At 47.0% G+C, this 22,744-nt stretch overlaps 1 protein-coding gene across 1 annotated transcript in view; it reads right to left on the bottom strand.

The window, feature by feature from the left end:
- LAMB1 (laminin subunit beta 1) overlaps positions 1-19,563 on the bottom strand; it is a 70,010-nt gene extending 50,447 nt beyond the window's left edge. Inside the window, exons 1-7 of the mRNA XM_028094514.2 lie at positions 19,512-19,563; positions 18,233-18,408; positions 15,425-15,560; positions 10,866-10,939; positions 4,357-4,545; positions 4,205-4,268; positions 369-571 (exon numbers count right to left, since the gene is read on the bottom strand). Of these exons, the coding sequence (XP_027950315.1) occupies positions 369-571; positions 4,205-4,268; positions 4,357-4,545; positions 10,866-10,939; positions 15,425-15,560; positions 18,233-18,408; positions 19,512-19,548 (879 nt within the window). The 5' untranslated portion in view covers positions 19,549-19,563. The remainder of the gene's footprint in view (positions 1-368; positions 572-4,204; positions 4,269-4,356; positions 4,546-10,865; positions 10,940-15,424; positions 15,561-18,232; positions 18,409-19,511) is intronic.
- Positions 19,564-22,744: the final 3,181 nt, after the last annotated feature.

Below are 22,744 nucleotides of genomic sequence, written 5' to 3'. Positions count from 1 at the left end.
CCCTGCTCAGCGGGAAGCCTGCTTCTCCCTCTCCCACTCCCCCTGCTTGTGTTCCCTCTCTCGCTGTGTCTCTCTCTGTCAAATCAATAAATAAAATCTTTAAAAATAAATAAATAAATAAATAAATAAATAAATAAATAAATAAATAAATAAGGAGAGAGCCTGGGACACCTGGGTGCCTCAGTCTTGAAGCATCTGCCTTCAGCTCGGGTCATGATCTCAGGGTCCTGGGATCAAGTCCCGCGTCAGGCTCCCTGCTCAGTGGGGAGCCTGCTTCTCCCTCTCCCTCTGTACTCTCCATCTCTCAAATAAATAAATAAATCTTAAAAAAAAAATAAAGGAGAAAGCCCCTCAGAGTGCTTGCTTACCATTCCTTCTACTTCTTCATTGACTCCATCCACAGGCGCACATTCGCTGGCATGGCCGTAACAGAAGCAATTTCCTCGAACCACCATATCATACACTGCATAGTAATACTTCTCTCTGATTTCCATTCTGGAATCCAAAAGGTTATCGCCCAAAGTGTGTAGCTTCACAAACTTGATTCTCAAATTGGTGATTTTTAATAGATCTACGAAGGTCACCAAGATGGAAGGAAAGTCTGATCAAACACGTAAGACTTCATTTGCAATTATACAACATCTCTCTATAGAAAGGCACAACAAATAAAAATGGCTTAAGTTAAGGCTACCCGCTTGTATGGTCTCAATGGCCATACTAGTAAAGCTCGGCATAATGGGACAGTGTCTAGAAAAGAGAAGAGTTGCTCCCTCCTCACCAGTTTAGAAAGAGCATCAGACTGTTTCAGGAAGAAGCACGAAAGCAGAGAAATTTAAGAACACAGTTGCACGGCTGCCAGAATCCTCTAGCACACAGTAATCTGAACGATTGCAGTATCATCCTGCGCCCACAGCAATGAGCATCAGTCTCAAAACCAGAGGATTCCATGCAGGTGGGAAAGGGTTTATCAACACACTCCAATTCTCTTATTACAAGATAGTTAGGATGGAACATTTTTGTGTTTATTTTTGGAGGAAAAAAAACACTATCCGAAATTTCCCACTGTATAGATGAAATCCAAGTTACTAAAATAGATTGGACACTGTGGAATAACCACTCTCCGGGGACAGAAGATCTCCACCAAATTTTGACACAACATCACAGTCTCCCACTTTTTTGTCCTAGTTTGTCATCCATAGTGTGACATAAGGATAAAGGAGCTCAGTATTAGGGGTAAGTTGTTTTTTCCTAAATATTAAGTTAGGTTATTAAGGATCAATTTCTCTTATCTTTTCTTCTCTCTCCTGGGTCTATGGATCTATGCTTATTACAGAAGTGGGGCCATCAATTATATTCTATAGTAACTTGGTAAACCAGGAGCCAGCCATTCATCCTTCTCCACCAGTGTTTCCATCGCTGGCTAAGTTGCTCTTGCTGAAGTGGACCCCGAAAGACTCATTAGTCCATCAGTCTTCCCATGTCCTGTGTAGCCTGAAATTGCTCCTAAGCTTTACCCTCATCGGTGCTGATGCATTCTCATTTGCCACACAGGACGACAAGGTATTGGCCCAAGGCATCAGAAACTTTCAAAGCCCAAGTACAATTTTAACAGCTTATAATATATGCACAGCTTACAATGAAGACTATAGAAATAGCTGTGGGTTGAAACGGACAGTCCATGAGCCCATGCATTGAACTTAGGCTCTTTGTAAAATCAAAAACTAAACAGAGAAAGCGTGGTACGACTTAGCTGAATGGAATTTGTGAATGCCAACATTTCCTCCTGCACACAGAATGAGCACAAGCCCCTATTGACAAGCAGCCAGACGACAAAGCGGAAGAGCAGCGGGAGTGTTTAGGAGCCCTTGAACTGATCTTTGTGGGAGCCCGCAGAAGAGCAAGTATACTCTTCCCCTCTCTCCTAGCACAGTTACCAACAACCAAGCCTTGTCCATGGACTGCTGGTGTGAGGCAAACCTCGCTTTTGAAGTGAGGCCCCGAGGTCTCAACACCAGGGACAACTCAAGAGACTTGAGCTGTTCTCTAGAGGACAAAGTCAATCAAAAGCATCATCGGTTAAAACGGATGCCTCTTGTATACAGACAAGATTTTTCTGAGGCCATTTAACAAAAAAAGATAAGAGAATTACAATGGCAACACATTCCCCAAGTCCTGCAAATGTCACCCAAGAAGGAGCAGACCGTGAGTCCTTTTAGGACCCCACGAAGCGTCTGTTGCGGAGCCGATGTGGACATTTCTCACTGGATTTTGAGAGCAGGAAGGGCGCGCACTCAGAAATGGCCCAGGGCTGGATGTGCCATCAATATTTGTTTTATAATAGAATGAATGAGTAAATTACAGACCAGAGATAGTCTGGGCCGCATGTAAAATTAATTTAAGTGGGGAAACATCACTTTTCTGGCAATATTTCTTGGATGCTTTCCATTTTACTTTTCCATGCTTCACGCTGGGAGGGTCTATGGTGCCTTAGCTTCAAACAGGGCCATCGGCAGCTGGGAACAATCAGCAAGAATCAGCCCTGCCTCTGCTTAGCTGACTACACCTTAGTAGCAGGAGCGGGAGTCTCATCCCCTCTCTCTGAGGTACGGGGACCAGGTTCAGGCAAGACCCGGGCCACGGCTCGTGGCAACATCAAGAACAGCAGCTGCTTCAATTTACTGAACACTTCCTGTGTGTCAGGCACGTCAGAAGGTCGTTTCTAGAACTCATTTTCCCTCCATAATGATGTTCAAGTCAATATTACTATCTCTTCGTACAGATGAAAAAAGCAGAGCCCAAAAAAAGAACAGGTTTAAGCAGATTACTTGCCCAAGGTCACAGAACGATAATCTGCTGGAACTGGGATTTAAACCCAGGTCTGTCAGACTTCAAGCCTCATTCTTTTAATTAGTGCATATTTTGCCTTCCAAGATGATCAAAATGTAATTCTGTAATAACTGAGGCATGGCTGTTACATGCTAGAAAGATTCTAAATTAGATTTAGAACCATAACATAGGGGTTCAGGATCTGACGACTGTCCCCTTATGCACATTATTCCAACTCTCTGAGCCTCAGTTTCCTCATCTGTTAAATGGGAATACAACCCTCATCTGACTGAGCATATTGAGCATGGCTGACACTTCAGATTTCTCCCCAGTACTCTTCTTTTCTTCCTTTGACAAGAAGAGCAACAGGCAAGAGTGTGAGAAGGCACATGGCCACCTAGCTAGAGGTTTCTCAGTGTGTCTTGAGGTTGGCCATGTGATTAATTTTGGCCAGTGGGATGTGAACACAGGGGACGTACAGCTTCCATGTCACCTGCCCTTCTCTTCCTCCCAACCCATAGGTTGGGACAACGACATGGTAGCGTTGCTTCAGCTCCAACCATGCAGATAAAGACTACAAGACAGAAGGGACCTGGGTGGCCTAATGGCTAGGGTTGCCAGATGTAGCAACAAAAATACAAGTTGCTCAGTTATATTTGAAATTCAGATAAACAATATTTTTTTCAGTAATGTCTGTCTCAAACATTACATGGGACATAGTCACACCAACCACAAATATTGCATGGGATATCCTTGTACTGGTCACAAATATTCCACGGGATAGAGTTATACTAAAAAAAAATAACTTGCTATTTATCTCCAATTCAGATTTAACTGGGCGTCAGCCTTTATTTTATCTGGTAATCCTACTTGTAGCCATTGAGCTACCTTTCTTCTCTGGACGATTTCATAAGAGAGAAATAAACTTCTATTTTATTTGAGCCACTGTATTTTTTGGGACACTTTGTTACAACGGCTTAATCTGTACCCTAATTTATATATACATGTCATATAATATACACAAATTATATGTTATATATATATAAATATATATAAATATATATAACATATAGTATATAACATATATTTATATACATATATATTGTACTGAGCAATAAAATAAGGTATTATGACCAGCATAACTGTTTGAGTATTATGACATAAATCTTTTACTCTAATCAAAATGTATTCCCGGTCAGGGAGGACTTTGATTCCTGCCAATTTCAAGGACCTCTGATTGGGTACTGTGGAGAAAAAAGGAAATAAAGAGGATGGATTTAGCACTGAATAGCTCAGATTCGGGGCAGCAGTGTTCTGGGTAAGAGTTCTTCCATGATTGCTGTTTTCCATCAAAGCTGTTATTCGAAAACAAGCTTACTCTGTATCCTTGGACTATAAGGATCTTCTATTCTGAAAGCAGGATCTAAAGCACGAAATATCACCTAAAAATAGATACAAAAGTAATGGGTATTTTTGCAATGATCAAAAAGGATTTATAAGTAGAATGTGAAACAAGAAAAGCAAACAAACCTCTCCTTCCGTTGAGGGTTCAATGTCAGAATAGCGGGAATCACAGATTATATCATCCACTTTCTTCATGGGACCAGCAGAAATGCCTGGAAACGAGCTCTCGCAGTCATAGGCAAAGTATCGGTACACGCCCCAGGTTTTCCCGAAGTCAGACGATCGTTCTATCAGCATAGCGGCCGGACGGAATGTCTAAAGGCAGGGTAGAAAAGGCTCGTTGGATGTTTTTTATTGGTGATCTGTATTTTTTTCTTTTAATCTCAGACGAACACATCACTCAGCCATGTGCCACAAGCCCTGCTGGCAGGTGGTTGGTGCTGCGGACTGTGGCTGGATTTCAAATACTTCCGGCTATTGCACGGAGCCTCCGCTTACAGGCAAGCGTCTAGCCTCGCAGTGTTGCACTTTCTCCCACCCCAGCAGAGATCAGTAAGCTGTTTCTCTTTAGAACCTGATTATAAGCAGGACTTCACAGCAAACACTCTTTGGTACAGTCAGTCACCATCCATAATAGGACTGGTTAGGTTGCCTGCTTGTTTGTCATTCATTCGTGTAATCATTTGGCAGCTGTGTGCTGATCGTGCTCGGTACAGACAGCGGTCTGCAGGCTGCAGACAGCCCCAGGAAGCACAGACAGAAATCATGTAGGATACAGAACACCACAGCAGAGTCTCCTACAGTGTGCTCTGGGATAGCGAGAGGAAGGAATGGCTAACTCGAGAAGCTGCGGAATCCTACGATTCCACTCCTAGCTACCCCACTCCCCAGAGAACGGAAAGCAGGGACTCAGACAGGTGCTCTAACGTGAATGTTCACAGCGGCACAGTTCACAATGGCCAAAAGGCAGAAACCACCCAAGCATCTATCAAAGACGAACGGTTAAACCAAACACGGTATATACATACAACAGAATATTACTCAGCCATAAAGAAGAAACTCAGATACTTCCTACATCATGGATAAACCCTGAAAATCTTCTACTCAGTGAAAGAAGCCAGACACAAAAGGGCAGATATTGTAGGATTCCACTGATAGGAAATGTCTTGAATAGGCAAGTACACAGAGACAGAAAGTAAATTAGAGGTTTCCAGGGGCTAGGGGGAGGGGGCAATGAGGAGTTAATGCTTCATGGGTAGAGTTTATATTTGGGGTGATGAAAAAGCTCTGGAAATAGATAGTAGTGATGGTTGTGCAACATTGTGAAGACACCTAATGCTACTGAATTGTATATTTAAAAAGGGTTAAAATGGCAAATTTTGTGTTATGTATATTTTACCACACACACACACACACACACACACACAAGCTAGGGAATGCTTCAGAGACAAGATGGCCTTGAACTGGATCCTAAAAGGGTAGGGGTCTTCTAGGCGGTAGGTGGAGGTGGCTGCAGGAGGCAGAAGAGGTTGACTAGGGCAGGGGAGGAAGGAATTTGTTGGCCATGCAAAGGGGTTTCCTTTATTTTTATGCCACAAAAGGGTAACACCAAAAGACTTAAGTGGACAGAATGAAATGATCAGATTGCACTTTATAAAAATAATCCTGGGGCACTGTTATTGGACATGGAAAAAACAATAAGCAAAAAAAAAAAACCAAGTGACAGAGGTGCTTGGGTGGCTCAGTCATTAAGCGTCTGCCTTCGGCTCAGGTCATGGTCCCAGAGTCCTGGGATCGAGCCCCGCATCGGGCTCCCTGCTCTGCGGGGGGCCTGCTTCTCCCTCTCCCCCTCCCCCTGCTTGTGTTCCCTCTCTCGCAGTCTCTCTCTCTCTGTCAAATAAATAAAATCTTTAAAAAAAAAAAGAAAAGAAAAAAAATCAAGTGACAAGCAAACCGAGAGAAAAAAAGATGAAGGTCCTAACTCAAGCATTACGGTATGGTCGGAGAGAAAGGACGCAATTGCTCTGAAAACTTAATGAATTTAGTAAAATATATTGAATTGCACTTGGTGATCTGTTAGGTTTCAGTGGAAAGGGAGGGAAGGAGAAAAACACGGGCACTTGAGCTTGGATAGTGGGGGGCAACCGTGCTAAAAGCAAAGCCACAGAAGAGAAGGAAGGTGTTTGGTTTTGGACTAATAACACATGAGGCATCCACAAGGGGACACCCACTGGACAACCAGAAACAGTGGTCTGGCACCCAGCTGCGCCAACGGAGCCTGAACCGTGGATTTGGGAATCACTGTTGGCATACGATATTTGAAACCTCCAAAGGTAGGATTTCCTTCCGAAAAGCAAAGGGCAAGATAAAAGAGCCGAAGTCATTGCTCCAGAAAATGCATCAACACAGGGCTAGCCAAAGAAGCAAAGAGAGTGGTGCCAGGCACTTTAATTCATCATTTCCTAACCTCCTGTTACGGGCCGAATCGTGTCCTCCCCAAATTCTTAATTTGAAGACCTGAGCCCTCATCCCGCGGAACGTGACTGTATTTGGAGATCAGGTATTTATGTGGGTTATTAAAGAAAGCGGTCTTACAGTGGCCTAATCGCCTGGACTGGCATTCTTTATAAGCAGCAACAACTAGGGTACGGGCATGTCCAAGGGAAGACCAAGGGAAGAGAGAGGAAAGACCGCCATCTCCAAAGGAAAGAGAGAGGCCACAGGAGAAGCCAACTCGGCCCATACTTCAATCTCGCACGTCAAGCCTCCAGAGCTGTGAGACAACACACCTCTGTGGTTTAAGCCCCCCAGTGTGGGGTACCTCATTATGGCAGCCCCAGGAAACTAACACACCCTCACGACACACTCTTCTTACACATGGGAACTTGAGGCTCAGACACATTCCCTGACTTGCTAGAGAGGCAGAGCTTAGATTCAAATCCAGGCTGAATGAGGGCCAAACCCATCCTTCTGCCTCACTGGCTGATGGCGTCATAGCAGACCAACAAAGGGATGTCACAGACGATGGAGTACAAAGGCCAGATTCCTGGAAACTGAGGCAGGACAGAGATTTGGGAGGGTGTGGTGGGCAGGGTGCACTGGAAAGAAGAGACAAAGCAGGATGAGCTCTACCAGGGGGCCCAGGCCTCCGTGCCCGAGGAGGGGGTACGGACGTTTGGGAAGTGGAAGGCACGTTCCATTGCAGGGAGAAGAGGACAATGGAGCCAGCCCAGCCAACAGAACCTGAACGGACCCTCCCTTGTGAATTAAAACCAATGCTTGGGAGAAATCTGGGTGACCACTAATGGTGAGACTAGTGCATTCCCAGACCTCCTTCTGTCTTCCTTAATAATCCTGATGGTCTTCTGCACGGATCAAAGGAGACAAGGATCAGAAAACGGAAGGTCACATTTTGACAGATTCTTTGACTTATTCACTTACTAGTTGCTTGGGTTTTTACTTTTTACCTATTCAGGAATATAAGAAAATTGTACTTTATTAAACTCAAGAGTATGTGAGGAAGGATTTTAAAGTAAGGGGGGGAAACCCCAATAACTACGTCAGCCAAGACAAGCTCCCCAGGAGACCTGCCTCCTGGGTGGTGACCTCTAGGGACAGGGCAGCCTGATGTCTCTGTGTCACAGGGGAGCAGAGAGGAAACGCCTGATAGCCAGTGCTGGCTGTGCTCCTTTCTGGAAGCTTCTGAGTCCCAAAGGGCCACTGACAGAGTTCTCCAATTTCCTGTGGAGTTAGGAGGCTGCTGGAACCCAGGACAATACTGGTATGTTCAGAATGGAGGCCCTTCCACACTCTGCTTACTCAACAACCTGCCCAGGGCTCACACCACGGGCGCGGCCACCTCTGAATTTCTATGCCATAAAAGAGCCACAATTTTGGAAACACCTGGCTATCGACCAAAACACACCGTGTATAGGTTACAGGAGTTTCACTGGCCCACGAAAACCCACTCCCCTTAGCAAGCAGCTATCTCCACGGCAAACACGTGTTCTTCACCACCGTCGGCTCCTGTCCGCGGTCCTGTCGCCCAAATGCCGCGCTCCTGCTTACTCAGCTCAGACCGCCAAAAGATCTTTGCTTCATCCCTCTCGCCCTCCCTTCTGTCGTTCTGCTTCTCAGCCTTCTCCGATTCACAGCTGAACCTCTGATTACAAAGGGTCCAGCCGAGGCCTCGCATAGAAAGTGAGTGCTGATTCTCAAAGGCAGTAGCAGTGGAGGCTAAGAGTACAGCAGCAAGGGGACGTGTGTGATTTGAAAAAGCTTTGCTGGCAATGCATCCAGGACTCCCTGGAAGGCAGGGGCAGCTCCCTCCCGCGCCAGAGTCAGGCCCGTCTCTGCATGCATACCAGTAGTCTCCTAGGTGAGCCCCCCATTAACACAGGCCTCAACGGGGGCCTCCCCACGAGCCCTCGGTTCTCACTGCCCCGGGCCCTCCTCTGTTGCCTCTCGGCGACCTTCCTGAAATAGTCTCATTTCCCTGTCAACGGCTCCCCGTTTGCTATACAGTTCGCACCCCTCGCCAGGAGTCCCGGTCCTCCTGACTGTCATCTTCCTTCCCTCTGCCCCGCACGGCCCCATGCTTGAGGCAAACCCTGCCTGAACTGTCCCCCACCAGTGCCTTGTTCTCAGACGGTGTCCTCTGCCAAGAATGGCTTTTCTTGCACCTCCTCCCACAGAGATTGTGCTCACCGTTCCCGGCCCTGGTCAAATGCAGTCCCAGATGTCTCTTCACGAAGCTTCCTCCTTCGGCCCAGGCTAAGACTACTCTCGTCCTCCTCCGTACTCAGAATGTGCACTGTCCGACCTTCTGCTGAGCACTCAGCACCCTCTGTGACAGAAGTTATTTGCAAGTCTGTGCTTCCTCCACACCCCTAGTATAGATGGAAAGGTCCCGAAGAAAAGCAACCGCGGTATCATTAAAATCTCCCGCAAGACCTAGGGCAGTTTCTTACAGACAGAAGATGGCTGAATTCCTTGATACACTTATTCAGTCAGTAAATATTTGTAGAGCAATCACTACCTGCCAAGCATCAGTGTATATAAAAATGATCACATTCCCATTAGATGCCAGGTAGCAAGATGATGCCTATTCCCGCAGCAGAGGACTAGGGCGCACAACCCTAGAAGGCAGTGTTCTCATTCTTCCTTCCCAAGAAGAAGCCGAGGCTCTGGCCACACGTGCCAAGAAGGGGCGGAGTGGGGATTTATACCCAAGCCTGCCCAACCCCATAGATACTGCTTTTCCCATGGGAGCGAGAACCTGCAGGATGAGGTCTCTCTCACCAACCACAGTCCGACTGCCTGTACCCATCCTTCATGTCTCTGTTCGGTCACTGCCTCTTTGACCTTCCACACTTGTGTGCAGTTTCACCTTTGGCCCACGGTACTCACTTGAATGAGTATTTAACTACAGAATATGTACCCAAAGGACCTCTGGGTGTACGCAAACTCAGAATGACCCATGTAGGCACACAGATGCCCTTTCCAAAGTAAAAGATAGGGCCATCGACATGAATAATGATATTTTTGTATATTTTTAGGCGTCACATAACAGGAAGGCAACATCCTCATGCATGGCTGAGTTTCACTTCTAATGGCCAGGCTGAGCTTGGCCGCGGTTAATGAAGGGAGAAGGCACAGTGTTGAGTTGCTTAGTAAAAGCCCCTGCCTCCCCCCGTATCAGGTGTCACAGTGGAAGCCTTCCTCTCTAGCAGCAACAGCACCTCTGGAGTGGGGGGTGGGGAGGGTTGGCGGGGGGTAGGGGCTCAGGCCTGGGAGCCAGCAGTCCACCATCCCTCCTAGTCATGTTCTGACTTCCATGCTCCTTGGCCTCCTAGGCTTTGGTTCCGGGCATGATAAGACTTTCTCGGCTACCTGCACACATCGGTCAATCTCTCCCTGGCACCTCTTCCTAACCTGAGAGGGTGCAGCTAAGGCCCCCAACTCCAACCAAAAACTACCCAAAGCGATTTTAATCTGAGAAGCAAGAGGTAAATTATGGGTTTTATGTGCATCAATGTGTACTTTAAGCCATGCAAAGTCTGTCATTTCCAGGCAGCTGCTTATGAGGAAACAAAGGGACTTTGTCCAGAGAAATTCCCTAGCCCTGGAGTCATTTTACATCTCTAAAAGAAAAAGGATGAGAAAATCCACATTTAAGAAGGCATACGCATTTCCTAAGGAACTGCAAAACTTTTCCCACAAATTTTGCAAACCCTTGAAAATCAAAGATAATACACTTCCTTTGCAGTTACCAAGCTCAGCATTAAAACATCAACACAAGGGATCAGGGATTTACTCTCCAGATGTTTTATTGTGGTTTGGGAGAGAGTCAAAGCTGCCTCTCTCCGTGGGGAAATAAAAAGACATCTAATTAAAAGTTTACAGTTGAATTACCTTAGACTAGAGGCTCGCTCTCTACTTGCCATGAAGATAGAGTATTTGTTAAACATAGTTATTCATGCCCATCTTTAAAAGCTGCTCGATGATCCCAATTTATGGCAACAAGAATATTTAAGTTCCCATTTAGGCCAACACACAACAGACATCCATACCGAAAAGGGAATGACACAGCGCTTTCAACGTGTCATTTGTGAGAAAAATGACGAATTCCTTACCTTGAAAGTCATTATGAGATGAGTAAAATGGAATTCTGCTTCCAAATCCAGTTGGATCGTTACATTTTCCACGCCTATAGGAGATTTTTTAGAAATAAGAAAGGAAATAGGTAAACAGGACCATCTGTGAAGAGTTGGGACTGTTGTCTTAAATTCTCTTTGTGCCCCTCATAGAAATCCTCCTTGCCTGGGTGTTATGCACAAACAATGAATCATGGAACACTACCTCAAGAACTAATGATGTGGGCGCCTGGGTGGCTCAGTCGTTAAGCGTCTGCCTTCGGCTCAGGTCATGATCCCAGGGGCCTGGGATTGAGTCCCGCATCAGGCTCCCCGCTCAGCGGGGAGCCTGCTTCTCCCTCTGCCTGTCTCTCTCTGTCTCTTCTGAATAAATAAATAAAATCTTTAAAAAAAAAAAAAAAGAACTAATGATGTAATGTATGGTGATTAACATAACAATAAAAATTTAAAAAAAAAAGAAATCCTCCTTGCATTCTATCTGAAAGTGAAGCTGAAGACAAGAAACCTGCCTCGGGGTAGGAGGTAAGGCACAAATCAGAAGGATTCTCCAGTTTTCCACAAATCGTTCCGGGAGTTCGACATATTGAATCTGCTCAGTGGAAAAGGCCTCTGGCAAAATGCCTCTAGGGCTGTCAAGAAAGGCAGCTTTTGGGGGCGCCTGGGTGGCTCAGTCATTAAGTGTCTGCCTTTGGCTCAGGTCATGATCCCAGGGTCCTGGATTGAGCCCCGCGTTGGGCTCCCTGCTCAGCGGGAAGCCTGCTTCTCCCTCTCCCACTCCCCCTGCTTGTGTTCCCTCTCTAGCTGTGTTTCTGTCAAATAAATAAATAAAACCTTAAAAAAAAAAGGCAGCTTTGGCTTAGGAGAAAGTTAAACATCTTCCCAATCCCCTAAACCGAGCGACTCTCCGAGAGGAAGGATGGGGTCACTTCCTGGGCACAGTAGGGGTTCAGCTTGCAGCCTAAAGCAGGGGACCTAATCCTCCTCCAGGCAAATCACAAGTATTCCTTTTTTTAATGCAGCAGCAAAGAAAATAAATAAGAATCTACCACTCATGTTAGTTATGCTCCCGTTTAGAAAGACCTGTCCCTGATGGGGAAGGCTTTGGATGCATCACCACAACGGAAAAACAATGCCAGAGACAAAGAATGGGTCAAATAAATAAACTGGCCCAGAACAAATACTAACTAACCCTAACCCTAACATCTTCCCTTTCAGGGGGAAGCCTGAACAAAGAAATGGGCACTTGCACCATGCCCCGAGGGTCGGTCAGTCCTACGTTAACACACTAAAAAAGGCCACTGGAATTCCAGAGATGGAAAGTACCTCCCTCCCCTCCAATATCTTGGGCCCTCTAGCCTGCCTGTTTGCTAAAGGAGACCCTTCCCTGTTTCCTGGGCTCGAGAGAGCTCTGGGGGTCCACCTTCTAGAGCAAAAGAAGTCTTAAAGGCAGGAAGACAGGAATGTGTCAGAATGAATCATGTCACGGGCTGGTGTATTTTCAGGAAATCAGTAGGACTTTTGAAATAAACTCTCCCACTGGAAAACCGCCAAGCCAATTGTAGGGGGTGGGGGGTGGTCACTGAAACGGATATGAGTTAGTTGGAATGTTAAAGAAAAACATTATAATCACACTAACCAACCTTATCTAACTTATTAAAAAGAGCATATTATAAACCGACTCTGGACATTTCAGAGTGAAATGCTAGCTCAGCCACCATGTGTCTCTTCTCTCCCAGGCTTTTTAAAAGCCTACAATGTTTGTCCAAAATGAAGAGATAACAAAATAACGTAAAGTACAAACAAGACCAGTACCCTTTCTGTAACATAAGAACATAGGCTGCAACGTGCACCCTAAAAGCACATTCCATTTTAGATTTGGAACCTGATAAGGCATTACAGTTTTTTTTTTTTTTTTTTAATAAGGGAAGAAAAAGCCACAGAGAAAAGAAACAAGATGATTCTTTTACGGCATATTTGATTTCTGTCAGACCTAAGGATAGATCATTAGGAAGGGTAAGTGAAAAGTAGCTGCACCCTCCAAGCCCATTTCGATGCCTGAACACTGATAATTTTTTATTGTTATGTTAATCACCATATATTACATCATTAGTTTTTGATGTAGTGTTCCATGATTCACTGTTTGTGCATAACACCCAGTGCTCCACGCAGAATGTACCCTCCTTAATACCCATCACCAGGCTAACCCATCCCCCCACCCCCCTCCCCTCTAGAACCCTCAGTTTGTTTTTCAGAGTCCATCGTCTCTCATGGTTCGTCTCCCCCTCCGACTTACTCCCCTTCATTCTTCCCCTCCTGCTATCTTCTTTTTTTTTTCTTAACATATATTGCATTATTTGTTTCAGAGGTACAGATTTGTGATTCAACAGTCTTGTACAATTCACAGCGCTCACCATAGCACATACCCTCCCCAATGTCTATCACCCAGCCACCCCATCCCTCCCACCCCCCACCACTCCAGCAACCCTCAGTTTGTTTCCTGAGATTAAGAATTCCTCATATCAGTGAGGTCATATGATACATGTCTTTCTCTGACTTATTTTACTCAGCATAATACCCTCCAGTTCCATCCACATTGTTGCACATGGCAAGATTTCATTCCTGTTGATGGCTGCATAATATTCCATTGTGTACATATACCACATCTTCTTTATCCATTCATCTGTCGATGGACATCTTGGCTCTTTCCACAGTTTGGCTATTGTGGACATTGCTGCTATAAACATTGTGAACACCGATAATTTAATGCCGCCATCTAAAGCTCAACTTAGACGAAACCCACGGAAAATGGATAACATCACATCCATAGAGAACGTCTTTAATGATGAGCTATTGGACACCAAGGAGAGGATGGGGCAGTAACCATCAGTTTGACTTTCTGAAGACTAGGCTTCAGCCTAACCTCATCTAATCTCTCGTGACAGAGAATGCAAGCCCCTCTACTTGAAAATCTGTCTTTCTGGCATTTGGCCTCTCTTGCCCCACAAATTCAAAGTTGCAGAAATTGATGAACTCCTGATGTGACCAAGAAAAACCCTCCCCTGGAACTACAGCACATGATGAACGATTTTACTGTCTATCAACTTGATACTAAAGTTGAGGCGTCCTTCTAATGGTCTTTTCATGTCACTGGAAGAATGTGGGCAGTCGGGACATGCTCCTGTTTGTAAGCAGCTCTATGCTATTTCAGAAGTCCTTTGGGATTTGAGTACAGACTTACAGAAACCTCTCTTTCACACTTAACTATCAGCCAAGATAACCTCCTATAAGAATTGATAAGGCTCTAATAGCCACATGCTTTTTTGAGGACCAGTCTGTCTCAATCTGGTAAACAATGCAGTCCCAAGGCTGACCAATGAAAAATCAACCAACCCTCCCCCGGAAACCAACAGTCTTCTGGAAAGCAAGTATAATTTCATAGCCAATGACAAGGAAGTCTAGTAAGGGAGTTCCTCTTTATAGATTGTTAAATGACAGCAAGCCTCTGAAAGCTTCCCAGGGACAGGGCACATGTAATAGATAGATCTAGTCGAATCCATGCTCTCTATGGCCAAGCCTAGGTTCACTTCTTTGAGAGCCAGAATTCTCATAATTTTTTGGAACATCTAATGGTACCTTGTTAATTAAGAGACACAAGAACTCGGGGTGCCTGGGTGGCTCAGTTGGTTAAGCAACTGCCTTTGGCTCAGGTCATGATCCCAGGGTCCTGGGATCAAGCCCCGCATGGGGCTCCCTGCTCAGCGGGAAGCCTGCTTCTCCCTCTCCCACTCCCCCCGCTTGTGTTCTCTCTCTCTCTCTCTCTCTCTGTCAATTAAATAAATAAAATCTTTAAAAAAAATTTCATTAAAAAAAAAAGAGACACAAGAACTCTACCTTTATTTCCCAAAGTTCAGCATTCAAGTTTGAAACAAATGCCAAACTAATTGGGGCTTAGTTTCCCAGTGAAGTAACATCGAATTTGATGACTTTACTAAACCCAAACCCCAAGGCAAAGAAAGGAAAAAGCGGCTGGGTTCACATACTCACTAGAGAAACTGAGTTGGGGTCATATCTAGGTTGACAGAGTCTTTGAAAAATTAATATCTAGTGCTGATTCATAGTACTATTACTGAACTTTCTTTAGAGAGAAGGACGGCAATGGTAGAGGTGGGGGCTGCTTCTGCCCTTTCCTTTGGGGTTGATCAAAATGAAAGATGCTATATTTTGTGGAAGATTCAGGGCTGTGCAGGGCCTTCCCACACCCCCAACAGATACAGCCCATCCCGGCAGACTCCCCTCAGGATGAGGACTACGAAATATCCCTTTGGTCTAGCATCAAAGACTGCTTTCTTATGGAAAGTGCATGCTTCTGGAAAAAAGATCAGATTTTACCAAGAAAAGTTAGTGCTAGGCAGTAAATCTGCCAAAGGCCATAATTACAGGGCAGAAAAACCAATCAAGACTACAAATACCCAGGAGTCTATAAACTTCCAGGTGACCAATCACACACCGTGGAACTTGTTCCCACACCAACCACATACCATTTTCGGATTGCCACCAAATCTTAAGGCGGTTTGGAGCAAATGTAGTGACCACATTTTCAATGAGATGACTGTCAGGATTGAGGGTCTCATGATAAGGATCTTGTGAATTGCAGATGAAGCATTTTTTGTCCTCCTGAAAGGAAAGTTAGTTTCATGAGTCTAGGAAGCAATCACACACACACACACGCACACACCAAAAATTAAGCCCACAATACAGAAATCAAACCTACTTGCTTCAAGAAAAATGCATGTGCCAAAATTACTTACGTGACACATAATATGCCTTCTGCTTTTTAACTTATGGGATATGAATTACTCCTGAAAATTTCTTCCACTCTTGTAAATTCAAGGTCAAAAGTAAAAGGCGGCATTGTTTCCACAAACTATTAATTTAATCAAAATGAAATTTCTAGGCATAAGCTTTCATCTCAATGAATAGCTAGAGAAGCTTACTCTTCCAGTAAAATGCAGAAGAGGTATTAGAGAATTTTTGCTGACATAAAGCTAACTGAAAAATGAAAGCAAAAAATATTCATTCACCCTGATTTTCTAAAACCTCACAAGACAGAGGCCAAGTATTAGGCAGATGTATTTAAGCAGCTTTGGGAAATACAGAACCAGTTTTCTCAGCTTTTGCTCTGCCCAAGCAGTGAATTCATGGTGGCAGCTTGCAGGCTAACCTAGAAACCGCACAGAATATCTGGGAAGTGGGTACCAGGCTGTGCTGCTTTGTTGAAAGCACTGTATACTGAGACCAACTCAAAGAACGCCAACACAGACTCTAATGAAGCTGAGATGGCTTCTGTAGACATCCACATACGTCGAGCAACATTTAAACAGGGGTAATATTCTGATAAGGACAGTGCCAACAGGCTGTACTCCTATGTTTGTATTTATTTAGCTATTACGTATCCCCTTCCTCTCAAAAGGATTTAGGGACTAGCAAAATATACTAAGAAAAAGAGAGAGAACAGAAGTCAGGAATGCAGTGGGACCCTAGACAAAATACTTAAGATTCCTGCCTCAATTTTCAGACCCATTAAATGTTTGAGAAAAGCGCACACCCAGTCCCTTTCTTTAGGCTCTGATATCTGTAAAGAGCACTCCATACTTTCATCGCTAATCATGTAAACCAGAGAGTTTGCCTCGACTTGGCTTTGAAGACAATTCAATTCTCATTCTGGTCAAAGCCGGTTTCAGAATCTAGTGATTCATTTACAGGATGTCCTCGCCTCCGAGGTAAATGTTAACACAATATTTAAAGTAAAATTTACATGCTAATATTAGAAAAGTTACCATCGACTGCCTTCATTTAACTTGTAGTCAAGGAAACTAATACTGAAGAACAATTACCAGAACTTAAAAAAGTTTAATTACAGCCACCCTTCTAATCAGGAGGAAGCAGTCTAGACATCTCTGTATAAAACTGGAAGCAAATGAACAGAATCCACTTTACCACATTCCTTTGGTTTAATTTATCAGGTCTCCAGGATGGGTGCTCTCTTGGCTTTGTAAAAGTGAATCCATTTTAAGGCCTCCGCCGTGCAAACTGCACAGCATAGACCTCCTCCCAAAGGGCAGGTATACAGATAAGTGAAGGGACCAAAATGGAAGCAGCTGGCTCTGGCCCTAAATGCCTTTTGCTTACTTTAGAGGTCAGAAATATCAGTGTACTTAAGGAAAAAAAAAAAAAAAATCAAGCAAAAGGCTTCTGATTCTAGGTAGTTAGTTGGTTTTGGTCTTTTTTAAAAAAATAGTTTTAGGACGCCTGGGTGGCTCAGTCAGGTTAAGAGTCTGTCTTGGGCTCAAGTCATGATCCTGGGGGTCCTGGGCCCCACATGGAGCTCCTTGCTCAGTGGGGAGCCTGCTTCTCCCTCTGCCTGCTCTGCCTACCACTCACCCTGCTTGTACCCTCTCTCTGAAAAATAAATACAATATTTTAAAAATAAAATAAAAATTAGTTTTTTTGTTTTTTAAAGATTTTATTTATTTGACAGAGAGAGAGAGCGCGCACAAACAGGGGGAGCAGCAGGCAGAGGGAGAAGGAGAAGCAGGTTCCCCACCGAGCAGGGAGCCTGGCGCCAGGCTCAATCAGAGGACTCCAGGATCATGACCTGAGCCGAAGGCAGTTGCTGAGCCACCCAGACGCCCCCAAAATTAGTTTTGACTTTGTAAAAACGTGACCTTTGAAATCTAAGATCCTGGCCCACTGTTAGAAGCAGCACCCTGAAATTTCATTTTGGTCCTTCTCTATCAGGGTACCATGGCAACCAGGGCATTTTGAAAAAAGTATCTAATGGAGGTAGATGGGGAACAGCACCACAGGAGAGAAAATCAGGTTCAGTGATTACAGCGACCTTGCAAGGTATCTGTCAGTGCAGCCATACCCTTTATCCAAGTGAAACAGGAAAAACCCAAGATCACTACTCAGTCTAAGAAAAAGAGGATAAACTATCTTTTATACACATTTCCAAGGAGGACAGACTTAAAATAAAAACAAAACCTAAAACACTCGGGACTTTTGAAGGCTCCGGGTTAGGATCCGGGGCAGGGACCGGGTCGGCCCGCAGCCCTGCCTTTCCATACGGACTGTGCCGGCGGTGGAGGAGGCAGGAAATGTTTGGCGGATACAACTGTGCAAACGGAGATGGAGCAAAAAAGGGTGAGCAATCAGTCCAATCCCGGGACTCCCCGACCGGCCGCGCTTCCTATCGCTGGCAGGATGTGGAGTCTCCAGGGCCTCGCCCCTAGGTCTGGACCGGAGGAGGCGCGCGCAGAGCCGGGAGCTGGGATCTCCGCCCTCACCTGGAGGTGGCTGACAATACAGTACGGCTCGGGCTTGTGCAGCCCGCACGTCGAGGTCACCGAGAGCTTCTGTGCCCGGCCGATGAGAAGGTCGCCCGTGGCGGGGTAGCAGCTGCCCTCCGCGCAGCCGTAGCTGAATTCGGGCTCTTGGGCGCACACTTGGGCTCCGCACAGGGCTGTGGAAAGGGCAGGCGACCGGGGAGGTGGGGAGGAGGGCACAAGCAGGGAGCGAGCCCAAGCAAAAGGAAAACAAGCAGGGTCGGGAACAGAGTAGGCTCAGAAGAAAGCAGAACGCACAGAAAAGAGGCACAGTGGAAAGATGAGCGAAGGGAGAGGCCGGGACGTGAAGAGGGTTCGGAGAGAGACACGAGATCACGTTGGTCCGGCAGCCCAGAACATCATTCCAGCGAGACCCATAGACACTCAAGCCCACCCAGATCTGCCTTGGGGAAGCAGCTCCAGCCTCAAAAGGTAGATGTGCAGACTAGCCACTTCCATGTGCCTGTGCGTGGACCTGAACACCCATGCGCACGCCGGTAGGTGGTGAGTGTATGAACCTCCGTGCACGCGGCAGCCTGTGCATCCTCAGTGTGAAACCCTGTGTGTGCGCGCGAGTGGAAATGTGTGAGTGTGGGGCTGCGAGTGTGTGTGCGTGCACGCTCGGAGGTCCCGGGCGCTTCTCTGGGGGCGAGGCAGCAGGAGTCGCAGGGGGAGCCGCTTTCCCAAGCAAGGGGAGAGTGGACAAGTCCCTGCGGCTTTGGAGTGGCTTCAACGCTTCGTCATTCCAGGGAAGCACCCGGTCCAGCTGTTTCTGGCGCCATCCGGGGGCAAACAGCGATGGTTAATTGAAGCCACATGGCTCCAATCTGTTCCCAGGACTAAGCCTGCGCTCAGCTAGAACACTTCGCTGGGAAATGGGTTCCAGGGGAGCCCTCTGCGGCAAGCCCCCAGCCCACCCCAGGAAGCCTGTCCCCCAGCAGTGGAGAGACCCACAGTGAACCGGCCGAAGGTGCAAAGCCCGGAGCAGGGGCCGGGGATCCCCAGTTCTGGGTACAGAGCCCCCGGGTTGCGGGTCCGCGGCGATCCTCGCGCGCACTCCCCAGCTGCCACCGAGGGCGCTGGCGTTTAATCCCAGGGCACGATTCCCACCCCAGTCCCTCTCCGGATCCTCCGGGCTCCCTCGAAGCCGGGTCAAAAGCCTTCGCGCTCTTCCCCATCCAAGCCCACTCCTCCTCCCACCCTCCACCACCCTCCCCCCGCCTCGCGTCCGCGGAATTACCTAAGAAAATGAAAGCGAACACCTGGAGCAGCCCCATGGCCAGACCCTGTAGCCGAGGGACAGTCCCTGCAGAGGAGGGGAGCACGCACCCGCCGAGCCGCCTGCCCTTTTTTCCCCCGTCTTCCTTTCTGGAGAAGTAGAGAAAAAAAAAAAGCAAATGTTCATAGAGAAGAGAGGGGCCCTTCCATTTCCTGCCGCTCCCACGGAAGCGGGGAGTTGGAGGGTCGGGAGGGGGAAAAAATCGCGCAGCCACTTTGTCCTCCTCACCGAGCGGTGCGAGCGCTCTCCCTGCCGCCGGCAGCCCGGAGCCCAAAGAAGGGAATTAGAAAGTTTAGCCTTGGGAGGAACCGGGGGAGGCGCCTCCGCTCATGCGCACACGGAGAGCAGGGGCTGAGGGGGCGGGCGGCCACCGCGGGGCGAGGAGGGGGTGAGGTCCGGGTCCCACCCTCCTGGGGCGCCTCTTTTGTTTTAAGGCCGCGCCTGCGGTCGCCGCGGGCTTCGGGCTCTCCCGGGTGCCGGCTGGGCTGCGGGGCCGCCCCCGGGTGCGCGGCGCGGGCGGCGCGCGGGGGGCGGGCGGCGTCTGGGCTGGTCGCGGAGGTAGGTGTGGGGATCGCGGCGCGAGGGGGGCCCGGCGGGACCTACCGCGCGCTCGGGCGTTTACATTTGCAAGGAGTGAGTCACGGAAGGGTACCCGGGGCCACAGACTCCCGCCCCGGGCACCCGGTGGGGGGGCGGGGGGAGGCGGGTTAACCCTTTAGAAAGAGGGTCGACCTGTCAGGTTTGTTGCCGGGAAGGAAGGGAATCCGGTATCACTGAGCTTGGGCTAGACGCGACATCTCGAAGGTGTCCACGCGAAGCCAGGAAACTGCTGCTCGCTCGGCTCCCTGGGCGCGCGCATGTATTCGGGACCTGCCTTTCGTCCCTGCCATCCAGGTGGCCACGGCATTGAATTACCCATTTAATTGTTTTTATAAAATCTACTTCTTACCTGAATCCAGACAATGGCTCTAATTCAGGTAATTTCTCGAATGACACTATTGTTGGTGAGGCTTTTTCCCATCTCACCGTGACAGGGTTGGTTCAACCACGAATGAGACACACTTCACCATCTCCACAAAGCGCCACCTCGGCAATTCTAGAGAGGAATTCCATGGTATACAAATGGTGAGGTGAGGGGAAGGGGAGGGCTTCTAATGGCACCGTGTGCGACCTGCCTGGTTAGATCAGGGGTGAACAGAAGCAGTTCACCCATCTCCTGGGGGTTGGGGTGGGAAGAGAGGCTGGCGACGGGACCGCCACCCTTCCAGTGAACTAGCCCAATTCTGCTGCCTTAGCGCAATGGATGGAGTCAAAGTTGGGGTTTTGCGCAAAAGTGCCCTGCATGAGGGGAGTACAGTTATTTGCTAGTCCAGCCCAGAGATTTTGCTTGTTTTTAATTACCCCAGGGAGAAAGGTTTAAGGGGTAGTTGGTCAGCTTTTAACTGAGCTGCATTGAAATAGGGCCCAGGGAAAGTTTAATCATTAGACCACAAAGTAAAGCTGCTTTATGGGTTTATAAACTTCCTTTCTGCAGAGGGAGGCAGGAGCCTCAGGTCTTGGTGATGCATTAATTATTCACTAAATCAGCACTTGCCCTGTTTGCAGCCTCCAGAGTGGTTCACCTCCAGCCAATGCCTAGGATCCTTGGTGCTGGCTGGGCAGCCCCAGCAACACAGAAAAAGCAGGTGCTGTTGTGAGGGTTTAATATTGCAATGGAGGGTCTTCAGAGCTTAATTAAAAAGTATTCAGAGGCAAATGCTTTTCCCCTTGTTGAGCTCTTGTAATACCCTGGGCCAAAGTTGCCTCTTAGTTTTTCATCCATACACATGACAAGCATCATTCAGTTCTGCCTCTTTCATGAGACTGGCTTCTGCTTGGAGAGCCGCTGAGCCCTCCCTGCTACTCAGCAGTGATATTTCTCCCTGGTCAGTGTCTTCTCATAGATTGCAAAGAGTTGCCTCAGCACTGTTCTAAAGCCCCGTACCCTGAACACCTCACTCTCAGGAGTAAACTTAACATTACTGAGAAAATTAAGAGATTTGTTGAGGGCTTTTTTTTTTTTTTAACACATACGTGCAGGGAATGATGTATAGAATACGCATTCACCCTCTGACCATTCCATCTGTGAATTTGTTGGTCTCCATTCCCCATTCCAGAATGTACTTTTGTCCCGAAAGTATGTGCCCTCCTCTGACCTGCTAAGGATAAGGCTCTCACGTGCATATCTGCTCAATTTCCCCGTCTTAAGAAAAAAAACCAAAACCCTTCTCTATTTTCTACACTCTCAACTCCTTTCCTCCTTTTGATTTCCTGGCCCAGGTATTTGAAAGGATGGTCTGCTCTTATTTCTGTTTCCTCTTGGTTGTTCCTTCATTCCATTATAATAGGACCTCCGTCTCCACTACTGGTCTCAGTGATGACCATGGACCCTCTTACTGTCAAGTGCAATGGCCATTTTCCCCACTGGATCTCTTTGTGGCTTATCTCACATGGTTACTCCCTTCTTGAGACTTTTTTCCTTGACTTCCAGGTCACAATTCCAACATTTTCACATAGGACTCTTAACTCCCCAGCTCCCGTTTCTCTTTCCCCTCCCTTTCCCTTAAACATAGGTGCTCCCAAAGGTTCTGTCTCCAGCTGCTTTTCCTCTGAACACTCTCATCCATACCCAACCTCTCCACCACCTTAGGCTTGGTACTCCCTACATCTATAACTCTAGCGTGTACCTTGCATGGAATTTACATCCAATTTCTAACAGCCTATTGAATAGCTCTTCTTTGATGGCCCATAAGTACATGTGTTGCAAAACTGACCTCTTCCCACCCATCCCTCTTAGAACAAAATGTGTTCTTCTGTTTCCAGTTTCTATTATTGGCAAGGTGATCCACCTCTGAGCTCAGGACAAGCCTGGGAGCAAGACTAGCTGTAGGATTTGCAGGGCCCAGTGCACAATGAAAATGAGCATGTGGGCCCTTTGTTCAAAAATTAATGGTTTCAAGATGTTGACAGAGCATTAAACCAAGCCTGGGACCCTTCTGAGACTCTACAGATCCCACATGCTTAAAGCCGGCCCCGCCTGGGACTCGTGTTGGCCATTTCCCTCACCTTACCTTTTCCTATGTTCCCATTGCTCCAATATCATCACCCTACCTTAGTTCAGTCTGTCCTCAGGTCTGGTCTGAACCTTTGTAGGA

This window comes from Eumetopias jubatus, unplaced genomic scaffold (genome assembly GCF_037043125.1).
Source record: "Eumetopias jubatus isolate StellerSeaLion01/CBP00866 unplaced genomic scaffold, mEumJub1_p1.0 scaffold_14, whole genome shotgun sequence".
In the NCBI taxonomy this organism is placed as follows: Eukaryota; Metazoa; Chordata; class Mammalia; order Carnivora; family Otariidae; genus Eumetopias; species Eumetopias jubatus.
Note: the sequence above shows the minus strand (reverse complement) of the source record. Positions and strands in the feature narration are given on the sequence as shown.